The sequence below is a fragment of the Rhipicephalus microplus genome, chromosome 1, assembly GCF_043290135.1.
Source record: "Rhipicephalus microplus isolate Deutch F79 chromosome 1, USDA_Rmic, whole genome shotgun sequence".
Classification (NCBI taxonomy): Eukaryota; Metazoa; Arthropoda; class Arachnida; order Ixodida; family Ixodidae; genus Rhipicephalus; species Rhipicephalus microplus.
In genome coordinates, this window is record NC_134700.1 from 200,370,366 (window position 1) to 200,383,687 (window position 13,322).

The following is a 13,322-nucleotide window of genomic DNA, read 5'->3' on the forward strand; positions in this document are numbered from 1 at the left end:
AAACATAAATGGCAGTGTTCACAGATGTGGTGAAGGGATGACATTTTGCACTGGGAGCATGTGTGATGCCGCTGCAGCTATTTCCCGCGCGTGCTCACGTAAGGGCTGTCTTGGCTGTGTGTGGATGCCATGCATGCACTTGAGCACGCAAGTCTCGCAATACTTTTACACCTTTTGCGCATTTTTAGAATTAAGCACAGATTATCATTAGGGGTTTGAGCAATTCTGGGTGTGTGGCCTTCAGTACTACTGTCTCCACCGCAGCGCTTGTACACTAAACATTTATACACAGCGCTTATACACTTGGCATAGCTTGTGTGTATAAAATGCACGTTCCAGCAAAGCAGTCTCGCAATATGATGACTAGCTTGCAACATCTGCAGGCATTTCCGAGTAACGTCTGCATGTAATATTACAGCCCTAGGTTGTATTTCACCTTCAAGTAGTAAATCCTCTGTGCAGCCCTTACTTGAGCACTTGCAATACGACCAGGACCACACAAAACAGGCAACCAACAAACTCTACACTCTGAACCTCGCTACAGTACGCTCTTCCTGGAAACTTAGAAGTGGAAGGTGCCACAGAACCGTGCAAGGTTCCGAAATTTACGAGAAACCTTGCCATCTACATCAGCGAAGCCGGCCTTTGTACATATGCCGACCACACGCTCAGTGCCACATGCCAACTCGTGCGCTCCTTCAAAACTGGCAGAACTAACTTGCCACATTTGACGAGAATGCACTTTACACTCTTGCCGTGCCTAGCTCAAAGTCAAAGATTTTTTTTTTTCCTTCACTGGTTTCGTAAGCAAGCTTTTATGCTCTCTTCATTGAGTGCTCTTAACAAAAAACAAAAAGGCGTGGACACAGTTCTGTGAATGTGTATAACAGAAGCCCCCCCTCCAACTCAATTCGAGGGACACCCTAAGTATGAAGAAAACGCAATGTCTGCAGCACTAATTGTCCCCTTGATGAAATATCTGCTATGTACACGTGCACTAACGACTTGCTGCTGCTTCTGCTGGTGGTTTCAAGGTGCGGGCAGAACCGTGACGGGGGCGCGCACGCTCTTCAGGCCAGCTGCTCAGGCCAGTGCAGTGGCTGACTGGGTGACTGTTCCAGCAGTCAAGGTATGGTACATGGGCTCCCTGCTGACTGTCATGATGAGCTTGAAGGAGTTTGTGCCTACACGACAAGGAAGATCGAAAGTCAGATCAACTCGTTCGTATAAATAAAGGGCACTTGTAAATTCTTGCCAATAAATGAACACTTGCACTGCCACTGCATAGGCAGTTTTAACAAGACACCCATAACGAAAACACAATGAAACATGTAAGGCATTGTACAATAATAAAAGGCACACAAGTGGTTGTAGAAGTGCACCAGTCCCATTTTGCTAGAGTCTATTTTTTAGGTTTGTGCTAATATTCAAACGAATATTAACATATCTGAATTTGCTTCATAGTTCAGTAACTGCAAACTTTGAAGTATTCGAAATGAACGTATAAATGTATATTAGCCACCTATAAGGGTAGTTTCACTGCAGTAGAGGAATGCTACAACGTGAATGCACCTTTTGAAAAAAAAAAAAAATCGCACTTCCGCAAAGCTTGATATGAAGGTTAAATGAACATATCACCTTCACATAGATTCTTCCTTATTTTAAGTCTAAAAGCTTGTTATGCCGGCTTATAAGCTCTAAATATAGCAAAATTTTAAACTTAAACTTCACGAGTTATCACTTGCGTTTTAGCAAAAGTGGAATCCAACCACTATTCAAAATTGCTTCCACTTCCTTTCAACCAAAAACAATGACATTTGCATAATGGCAAGTTCATGCTAGCGGCAAGTCTGCCGTGACGGTGCGGTGCTGTTGACCGTAAGCGAGCACTGTCTGCACGAGAGCTGTTCGAAATGCACGGCAAGCTTCGAGGGGAGGCATTTCAGCCTCAGACAAACATGACTGCTCTTCCGAATGGAGTTGTCGACCACCTCGAATCTATCAAGCGGTCGCCATGCACTCTGTAGCATATAAGCTCCAGACGGATGCTTCCATTCGCTTTGGACTCGTGTCCTTAAGCTTCGACAACACAGTACTCAAATAAATTCGGCACTATTTTTGAGAGTCGTACACAAATAGTCGATCTTGTAGGCTTACGAACCTTCTCAAATCTCGGAGGGCATATATTACACATTTGTTAGTTGTTTCTAACCCTGGACAGCTGGTGCTACTTGTCCAGGCGCCAGTTTCAAGGCACGTTTGGTTTTACGCTGCACCTTTTGTAAGTAACAGAGATTCTAAAACGCTCTATTACGTGCTGGAACCAAGCCCGAGAACAACACGTACGACATCCACATTTATAGCGTGAAGGAGACTAGCCTGATCGATTCCAAGCTGAAAGGTTGTGTCGCTCGCAATCTTCGACGCCAACAAAGCTCTCGCCGCTCGGCCCGCCATACACAATCTCCCGACACCGTATAACTTTCGCCGCGTGGCGCCCCATCCTCGGACTCCTTCGACCGTGTTGATCATGTCCCCCATCTTTCCCATCTGTTCTTTATTTCTGTGCACCGAGTGCTCCGAGTATTCCTATGCACCGAAAGCTCTCTCTTCTTTATCTTATCCCCCTTCTCCCATCCCCTACAAGGCACTGCGCCGTGTCGCCTATAGGCAGACCGAAATTAGGTGCCTTTTTCCCTTCTGCAAGAACCATGCATTCATTCATTACAGCGTGAAAACCCTGGAGCAAGAAGCAAGCAGCTCGAAGTGTCTCGTGGCAGACACAGATGATGCGGAGAGCCGAAAGGAGACAGCGCGGCTCGTCATGTTGCTCATCCGTCGCGATTGGCTACGTCGCTCTTTGGCAAACGACGATTCTTCGAAAACTGCAGATGTGCGCGAAAGAAACAGCCCCGTACAGCCTGAAAATATCAGCCTGAAACAGCCTGACAATATCAAACGGTGAGGCATGCTTGCCGCTAGTGTAAACCGGCCCTGAAATATTGAGCAGACTAGTAGGGTCATGACAGATATGCCCATTTTTCTTTATGAGACATATACTAGTTGAATTTGATTCAAACTTATTCAAACAAAAACACTATTCACTTTGAATTCACTTCGAACCCAAAATTAACTATTCGCACAAGCCTACTGCTTTAAAACACGAAAATGTTTTATGCCGGGGTCCATTTCGTTATGAATATGATGTCAAAATTTACCTGAACAGAATTCGAAGAAATGAAACACGAAAGAAAAAAAATTCTGCAATTTTGTAGATTCAAAAATCGAACCCACAACTTCTCAATTCACAGCGGTAGGAAGCACACGCTTAGCTGACCGAGCCATCGACGCATCTTCAAAACACTGTTCAGACGTGCCTTATATATCTGGCACTCCTTTGCTCTGTACCTGTGCTCTTCGTTTGTCGGAGCGGTGCTGCCGCCTAAAAGTAGTAAAGAGGAGTGTTGCGTTACGACATTAACACCGACAGAGGACACTGTGACAGTCTCAGCCCTTCGGTGCCTCGATGCCAGAATTTGAACAGACACTGGCATCGGAGCTAATCAGAGTGGCCTACAAACGCCACCTAGGTGGCGTTGGCCCTACTTGAATTAAAGTGTAGTGTTGCCTTCGCAATCAGCTCCGACAAGGTTTCTGGAGCAGATTTCGCAGGCATCAAACGTAAACTGTAATTGCGATGTGCTGTATGAGCCGATTTGCATCGGTGATGATGCAGTTACGTGTTTCATCTTTTGCGTTGTATTGGTGTGATTTGTGTGCTTTGTCTTTCGCTCTTGTGCTAGCTTGTGCAGTGTCGTCCAGCTTCCATATGCAACAATCGTCTGTCTCCACCATCTACGGATACGAGTGCAATGGTACCGACTACGAGATTAAGCGCAGCTGTAAGACAATAGCGTCAATGGGTGAATGTCGCACAAGTGAGTTTTGTGCAGCGATGGACATGTCAGGGGGGTGCGGGAGACCTTCACGAATTCACAGCTCAAGCTAAGAACATTATCCCCATAGAGATAAGGTATTAAAATCTTTGTTTTTTTTTTTTTGCATTTGTGAAGTTGAATGCATTGCAAACCAACTGGCTATCATACAAACACCGATGCAGGATCCAAATGCAGGCGCAGCTTGCCAACAAGGCGCTGCATGCCAAGCACATATCTACAGGACAGTCGCCGACCTGCAAAGCACGCTCCTTCAATGCAGTGGACCGCGTGTTGAAAAACTATTGAGTGAAAACTCGTTTGTTTTCACTTGCACAGTTTGTGAACGCCTATCAAGTGTGATTTTCGTGATGCTCCGGTGCATGCAGTGTCTTCAAAAAGTGTATACTGGTCACGAGTTGTGGTGGTGAAGAAGTGCCATTAGGTGTCAATATGGATGCATCAACATCTAGGGGTGCTGTAGCCGCTCAACCCCAATGGACAATGGGATTAAAACTTTATTTCGGTCCTGAGAAGACGCAGGGAAGAAAGACCCCACGGCACCCGGCTAATCCCACGCAGGAACGGTCAAGCCGAGCTTGGAGGCCCGTTCACAGCCACTTTGAGCGGCCAGGGTTTGGTCGTTGAGTTCGTATAGTAACAATGTGTAATATACTGAACTACTACTGTCAAGACACATTTCACTTCAGTGTAGCGTACCAATTCCTATATCAGAGGGATCAACTGCATTTTTTGCATGGTCCAATGAAGCAGTATGAATATGTTAAGGGAAAGATGCAGCCAGAGATTAGGGCTGCTTGAAGTTTGTAATTAGAGGAAGAGAGTTCGCCATAAAGACCTGTACTGACAGAGCCTAATATTTTCTGCTTTCACTTCAGTTTATGCATACCATAATCGGGCGAATGACAATGCGTCTATTCTGCCTTAAAATCAAGTCCCACTTCTGCTGTGTACTACTCAACTTCAACTGGTGCACAAGTAAGACAACTTCTCGTACTGTCTTTTTCCGTACAATGGGACCAAGACAAATAGCGTCAGCTGTGGCTTATTCCCCAGTAAATGCACCCTTCCTGTCGTCCAAAAGAGGATGCATAAAGTGTTAACCACTTTGGGGCCTCAGTCATTACGAGGCACAGCCCTCTCTAAACTGAAGAGACACCAAAAACCACGTACGGGTTGCAGGGAGAAGTTGTCGTAGACATCCATGAGGTCTTCTATTGAGTACTCTTCAAGCACGACGAATCCGTCGAGGCGGGGGTTGATGCGACGGCTGCAGCTGAGGCAGTGAACCATATGCTTCTTGTCGACCTCCCTCACCAGCAGGATGTTGAACACCTCAAGCTAAAGAACCAAGGGTCAGATCATGAGTGTATCAAACGTACCGCATACAGTAGAGAAACTTCAAAACTACAAACATGACCACATACCACTCCTTGCACTAAAGCAGAAACAGTGCACACATATCACTTGGTTTCAACTAGGTCTTGCAAAAAGTTCACAAGACAAGCACAATGTGTATTGCTGCTGGGCTGTACAAGGTGTATGGCCAAACCTTAAATTGCATCGTTAATGCGTACCCACCTACTTAGGGTTAAATTGTAGTTTCGACAAATTTCCGACCAAGACTCATAGAGCTTACAGCATTCAAAGGCCAGTACATCCTATTCCTACCAGTTAGTGCGGACCCTCTGTACCGCGACTACTTCTTCTGGCATAAAATTTCACAGTGCCAGTGATTTTGACTTCTGCGCGATTGTGAAAATGCCTTTGCACGTAAGCATCAGGAAAGAACCACGACGAGGTAGTGGCCACCAACAAATGCACCAGTATAACTTATTGCTGACAACCTTATCATAATAAGTATCCTCAGCTATCTGCTCAGGCACGTGTCGCATAGCGCTACTTTAAGACTATTGCAAGTTTTTAGTATGCGACAAGCCGAACGCGCTCAGCCATGCATCGCTGCCTCTTGGACTTGCACGAATAGTGAATTTTAGGTTTGAAGCGAGTAGTGATTTTGGTCTAATATATATTATATATCACATATTATAAAGAAAAATAGGCATATTTTAAAGGCCTAACTAACCTGCACAATAATTTTTTTTATTGAAACAAGACCTGTGCAAATCTTATTCTTTTTGGCAGCGCGAGATGAGTATGTGACGTGCTGCAAACAACTAGCCAGGAGACGAGTGACTCCACGAGGCTGTGCCGCGTTTCAATGAAACTGTGGCAGGTTTTGCTTAGCAGCAGATCGCAGTACAGATGCGAATACATGTATTACAGAAAGCTGTTACTGTCCACTCTGTCACTATGTCAGTCGTTGGATGCATATTCCAGGCCCTGTAATAGTTTTAAAATGTGCTCCTTGGCATTGCGATCGTGTGCTCTCGATTGTGGAAGAATATTTTTTGAACTTTGGCAAAAAGAAAGAAAGAGCTTTGTCGTGAATACCTTAGACAATATTTTCTGTGGCACTGTATTAATTCTTTTGTTGTCAGTGATCGTGCACGCCGAGAAATTCAAATTTGTACCTGGTTAATGAGTACTATCGTTTATGCCTTGTTTTCAGCAGGTATGCATTAACGAGGTTTCACTACTTTGTGACAAATAACTGTGAAAGAACACAGTGTCAAGTGTAAATTCTATGTATATCAGTGAGCTGTATGGGACGTTTTATAATATGATTTTTTGTTTTGTTTTCTTATTCTCATATGCTGTGCAATTCTTGAGTGTTCCGTGTTAAAATTGTTTTAGCATGTACTACGTTTGTACATGAGAGTTATGTAACCCCAACTCCTGTCCTGGCTTATGTGCTGACAGTATAAAGAAAATAAAAAAATAAGAAATAAAATAAAGTAAAAATGGACGAAGAGCCTACCTCGCAGTTGGTGCAATAGTGGGCGATCTCATTCTTGGCTCGTCCGTGCCAGCGGATGTCTTTGCCGAGGCCTTTGACAAACTCGACCACTATCTGACAATGCCTCAGTGACCGTAGCAGGCAGTACCTGCACAAAGGTCAATATGCAAGGGTCCACGTGTGAGAAAAGTATGGAACCAAGAGTTAGATGAACACTATTGCCAATGAAGGCAACTTTCAATAAGTTAAAAATAGATTGCAGGACCTGTACTGATAACAAGTGACAACATTTTCTAAAAATCATTTACTTTAAGTAGTACCTCGTTAAACCTCGTTAAACCATAGTTGGCCGGAGCTCGGAAAAAGTACGTACTAAACGGTAGTACTGCTTAACCGAAATAGCATCAGGTCACTCAATTACATGTCGAAAAAAGAAACCTTCAGGGAGTGCGATGAAAGAACAAAAAACGTGCAGTAATTTATTAACTTTGCGTGACAATGTCTGTAATCTTCTTTGACGAAGCGGCGGCCTAACAGCAACGACAGCGGCCTCAAACTCACTTATGCTGTGAGCCAGCTTTTCCGCCAGCCCCCTCTTCTCGGCAAATACCCGCATGACGTTGACGCAATGCGCAGCTTCGGCCACCCTCGGACCTGGATCACCCGTGTTGTCGCTTTCCATGTCATCCTCATCACTATCATTTGGCAACACTTTGACAACCGAGGCAACAATGACTTCGTCGGACGTTTCCGGAGATGTCTGCACATCGCTGTCTGCGTCTCTGAAGCCGGGGAAGGAAATGCCCTCCGTAACGCCCTGCCGCTCCAGCACTTCAACTAGCAGAGTTTTGCAAGCTTCGTTTACGTTGTCCGAAGTCTGGTCGATGGTGTCACTGGCGTCATCTGCGTCGCCCGCACACACACTGAAGCCAGCATGCTTGAAGCAATTTTGAAATGTCGTTGCTTCAACCTGCCGCCACGAGTATTCAAGCAGGTGAATCGCGCCAATCAGGTCGATGGAGAATAATTTGCCACATTCAATGGCGAGAAGAAATCTGCCCAGCAGATTCTTCTTTTAGAGCTGTTTTACAGCTCGAAAGATGCCTTGGTCCAAGGGCTGGGCAATCGCTGTTGTGTTTGGTGGCAGAAACGGCAACTTCACAGCCGTCAGGTTGTCCAGGGCGACGTGCGCCGAAGCGTTGTCTAAAATAATAAGAACTCTTCTGTTCCTAGCCGCAAAACGACGATCGATGAGGCGCACGTAGTCCTCAGAGAGTTTTGCCGTCATCCATGCTTTGGTGTTGCTGCGATAGATGAACCCCTGATGGCAACCGGGCGCCTTTGAAACATCTAGACTACGCCGAGTTTCCAATCACAAGGAGCGGAGTTTTGTCGGTTCCAGTCATGTTTACGCATAACGCCACTGATATTCTGTCTTTTGCATGCTTGCCGCCGGTGCACGTCTCGCCTTTGAACGCGAGCGTTTTGTCTGGTAGCAGTTTAAAGAATAGCGCCGATTCATCCATATTAAAGTTGTCATCAGGTGCGTAGTCTTCCAAGATGTTCTTCAGCTGACCATTTTGCCACTGCTCCGCGCCATCCACGTCAGCAGCAGCACCTCCTCCCGAAACAGTCCTCGTGTTAATGCCATGCCTCGCCTTAAATCTGGCCAGCCAGCCATTTCTGCACACGAAGTTGTCATGGTTGAGCTGAGAGGTAAAAACCAGGGCCTTCTCCACAAGCAGGGGTCCGCTGATAGGCAGATTTTTTGACCGTGCAGCTTTTAGCCATTTCACCAGCGCCTCCTCTACATTTGAAAACGCCGAACCGCGTAGCCGGCACCTTTTCGCAGTTGCAGCAGCACTGCCGTGGTTAACGGCAGGTCCTTTTCGCGTGCCAGCGCCGATTTTTTTCGTGCCACTTTCAATAGCACGAATTATGTCCAATTTCTCCTCCATTTTCAGCACTCGATGCTTTTGTCCCAGCTTCGGCATGACGCAAGTACGAAGCAGCACAAGCACACATACACAACACGTGAAAAACGACGCGAAAGCTGTACGGCACGGATCAACCAGAGAACACCTATGCATGGCGCCAAAGGAACAAAGAAAGCAAAGCAAGCGCACACCGTGTTTGCGTGTTTGTGCAAAGAGCCATCGCGTGGACAACACCAGAAGCCTGGGCGGCCGAGTGCTTCTTGTTGCAGAAAAATCCAAGAGATGGCGCTCACCAACACAGCCGCCATCATCATCAACACAAACAAGCGAGGCGTGTTTCGATCTCTGGGGCTTGCTGTTCTGTCGGTACGCCCAGTGGGGGACGACATGCCGCGGTGAGTGCGCAACGAAAATTGGAAAAACTACTTATTAACCGATACATACGTGATAAGCTGAAACGGCTTATGCAGATACAAAATGCATTATGTTCAATGGCCGCCGAGTCAGGGATTTGACTTCACTACTTTTAAAACGAAACTACTTTTTACGTAGGTACGGTTTAACGAGGTTTCACTGTACTTGATCCTCAGTGACAGCATACAAGGCTTTTTCCCACAAAGGAGGTCACACAAGTCACAAATGAGTGCAGAATGATTTACATAACCACAACACATATTTATAGCAGCAGCTTTGGTTTCAGCAAACCAAACAGTAAACAGAATGTTTTTATAAGAGCACCACACCAGAAAATGAGACACTGACAGGCTCTGAATAAGGGACCGAGAAACACAATTTGCTGGCCATAAAAATTGTCGCACATGGACTAGGCACAATAATGAATCGCCGACCTCCACAGCTGCATGTGTCTTGACTCAGCTGTCTGAGAAAAATGTCAAATCTTAGTTCACTTGAGAATGACTGCCTGCAGCTTTCTCTTAATTCAAGGCCATTGTGGTTATATGGAGCAGCCAAAGTTCAGATGTGCCCCACAGATGTTAATAAAGCAATAGTCAAGACATTTTTCAACCAGGAACAGCATAGTCACTGTAGAAAGCAATGCCTGGCATAACTTTCGCAGGTACAGTCAACCTGTCAGTACTATCTGTAGTGAGATTATTGCCTTCACAGCAAATGTTTTACAGTTGAGAGGTATGACCAGTAGCAATCAACGGTGTTGCAGATATTTTAGTTTTTAGCAGTCAAGATTCCCAGAAATTAGTCACTTTCATGACCATGGTATGTGCCATGTTGTGTAAAATCTCTTGAAGAGGTCAAGCAACAAACAATGCCCAAACAACCATCAATGACTGGGCCGAATTTCATTCTCATTCAAACAAGAACTCTAAAAAAATTTGTCGGGGAATGGCCAATGAAATAAATGGCGAGTGGATAAACAATTGTGTGAGCAACTTTGTGGCAACAAGTAAATTAACACGGAACATGAGCAAAGCCCAAGAAAGAGACAAACTCACTTGATTAACTCAAAGAGCTGCGGCTCAGAGACCTTGAGGTTGCGTGCCAGGTTCCAGGAGAGGTGAATCATGGGCACAATGGACTTGTAGGCCTGCAGCTTGTTCCACTCGTACCGCTCTAGGCCCAGCCTGAACTGCGTGCTGTTGAGAGGGCCCACGTTCCAGGCAATGTTGTTGCACCAGCCCACGGCCTGCACCCAGTGCACGGTGCCCGCGTTCACCCACACCAAGTCGCCAGGACGCTGCAGAAACCGGTAGACTGGGATGCGTGCTGCCATGAGGTCCTCCATCAGGGGCCACCACGACCCTGGGTCATCAAAAGCAAAACATGGTGCTAGAGTGTTTCCAAATGGTGCAGAGTTGCCACAACAAGGATCAAAAAAGATTCTTGTTGCATTAACAAGCAGTGACTGTCTTTCTGCTTCGCAATGGTAGCACAAAATGAAGAGGAGTTGAACAGCGCATAGCATGACAGATTTTCGAAGGACAGGCATTAAGGACAGGCTGTCTAGGCTGACTTATTTCTGAACTCTCAATCATTCATTTCCACTCAGAAGTATTCTTTATGACTAAATGATACTAACAATACTAAATATAACCAAACAGTGTGAAGAGAAGATGAAGCAGTACGTACTAAGTGCAGAATTTTATTGACTAAATGAGCAGATATATTATATTATCAAAAAGCACTATAATGACATGGGAGGCTTCGCCATAATTTTACTATGTGAACAACACGGGCACTAACCAATATATGGGGCAGTGTGGCAACATTAGAAAATATCAGCTGATACAAGCACAAGACAATTTCTTCTTTTTCCAATTCATCATGGCAATGCACAATGGCATTTAAATAACATAAAATATAACCAAGTATATGTTCCCCAGATGCAGTAACTTGGTTGTGACGCACCATGGAGGTAGTTGATGTTGTTCCGTTCACAGAGGCCGTGTATGACACCCCAGTACTCTTCCGGCGTCGCAAACCATTCACACTCTCCTGGCCCTATGTTGATGTTGACTGAGCAGAAGTTGTTGTTCTCCTGATGGCCAGGTGTGCGACTGCCAGGCACCTGGAAGCCAAGTATGTACCTTGTTAAACACAACTGGCTAGAACTCTTGTAGTACTCTAGTAAATTTGGCATATGTTTTGTTGCATCTTTCATCTACAGCAGACAGTGCATCTCTCTGTGCAGTAGATAAAATTTGCCAAATAAATATATAAGTAAAGGAGTTGCTTTACATTACAAGTGTTCCACAGAAGTGAAATTAATGGAAGCAGCAAATTCCTGGCACTAAAGCTTTTCTTTCAAGATGCACACATGGGAGAACGAAACCATGCTTCATCAAATTTTATAAATGATGATTATTCGTTAGCACTTCCAAAGCTATTAGCCTGATTCAATTGCTTTTCCTGCTCATTTTCCCTTCGGCATTACCAATGTGCAAAGCAATCTGGGGCAGCTTACCTTCATGTACAACTGCACGGTGTTCATGCCAAGAATGGTGTGGCCCACGTGGCTAAGCATGTTGCCCGCAGAGACCACCCGTGCAAAGGCTGGCAGCTTGGTCAGCTCCTGCAGCTGTGGCCGCCATTTGCGCTCGTCGGACAGGTCCACGTTGGTGCCAAATTTAATGGTCTTGAAGTGGGCACTCCGCCGCCACCGCTTACCGCCCGCCGATGCCCGAGGCAGTGACGAGTTTGAGTCACTGTCAGACTCTCGCTGTACACCCTGCGCCTTCTCTTGCTCTTCCTGCGCACAGCATCAGTGGGTCTTTTTCAGTGGTAGTTACGAACGTAGAGATATAAGATACGATGAGCAGTAAAAGCCAATTCCTAATGGACTAATCGAAAGTCTCAAGTGTTGCCAAGGTCTTTTTCTGTGCCCGGAGAGGACTCTGCTGTGATGTTAAAAGAAATAATAACACTATTCCGGCTCGATAGTTACACAAGAAAAGTGCAAAGCTTCATTTCGTATGCATACACAGCATAACAATCCCAGTACTACCACTGCTTCCATTCTGGTGTTCGCGAAAATCGAAACTAACGGCCCCATAATGATACATTGCTTTTCTAGAAAACCATGGCTAGGCTAATCTAGCCAATACTTAAGCCAAAGCATTGGTTATAAAAAATAAATAAAAAACGAAGGCCGGTGTCAGGAATCAAAAAAGAAACCTAAATTTGAAACACACAAACGAGCACATTAACAAAGTGGAGGAGCAAACTGTCGCTTCTACTCATAGTGCACTTATTACATCCTGCCCCAAGACTATCACAATACTGGGATCATTCACTGGCAACATTCGCAGAGATTTCAAATGTACAGAGACTGCAGAGAAGTACTATGTGCACGCTCACTTCACTAGCTATAAAAAGGGAGCGAGACTGTTGCAGCATTGAACATCTTTAGCCTAGTCATTGCTTACCTCAGGGTGATAAAAAAATTTGTGTTCGAGTTTTCTGCAGCATGGCTCAGAAAAATTAAGATTGACCTCAAGTAAACATCACTTATTTTAATATCTACACAACTCTAGCTTTAACTACAAGCCAAAAAGGCTTCAGTGCCTAGCTAAAGGCTGCCCACCTTGAGGGACTCCTGGAACGAAGACGCCTGGTACTGAGCGTAGCGTGCTATGCTCGTGTGTGACCGATGGCTCTCACAGCGCCACACCATGTTCCGCCGTTCTGCATCCCAATTCTCGTCCGGCGACTGCATCAGCTGCAAATACAGCATACAAGAACCACATTGTTAATAAGGAGCTTGCTTTAGCACAATCACAGTTTGCAGCATTCTTTACTTAAAAGACTATAAGTCAGCAAACTATATTCGTGCCTGGCTAGAGATACCATGCGCTAAATAAATACGTCTTTAATCGGTGGATCCCGAAAGGCAAGTCTGACTATGTTCACAACGTTTTTTTTTTTTGCCCAATTTTTTTTTTTTCAATTGAACTAATGATTTGAGTCAACGGTCAGCGAAGCCGTGTGCAAGCTTTTAATACAAGCTGGTGAAAGTTCACCTTCAGCAATTTTCTTGAAATAAAATATGGCTCTCTGCAGTGCAGGAGCAAGATCAAGAGCCAAGGCACAAGT

General features: G+C 45.2%; 1 protein-coding gene across 5 annotated transcripts in view; it reads right to left on the minus strand.

The window, feature by feature from the left end:
- Positions 1-795: 795 nt before the first annotated feature.
- Positions 796-13,322, minus strand: part of Utx (Utx histone demethylase) — a 150,548-nt gene continuing 138,021 nt past the window's right edge. For all 5 annotated transcript variants that reach the window (XM_075890250.1, XM_075890249.1, XM_037412572.2 and 2 more), the window contains 7 exons: positions 12,814-12,948; positions 11,695-11,979; positions 11,139-11,298; positions 10,226-10,532; positions 6,838-6,964; positions 5,130-5,297; positions 796-1,184 (listed from right to left, as the gene is read on the minus strand). In XM_075890250.1, the coding sequence (XP_075746365.1) occupies positions 1,158-1,184; positions 5,130-5,297; positions 6,838-6,964; positions 10,226-10,532; positions 11,139-11,298; positions 11,695-11,979; positions 12,814-12,948 (1,209 nt within the window). In that variant the 3' untranslated portion in view covers positions 796-1,157. The remainder of the gene's footprint in view (positions 1,185-5,129; positions 5,298-6,837; positions 6,965-10,225; positions 10,533-11,138; positions 11,299-11,694; positions 11,980-12,813; positions 12,949-13,322) is intronic.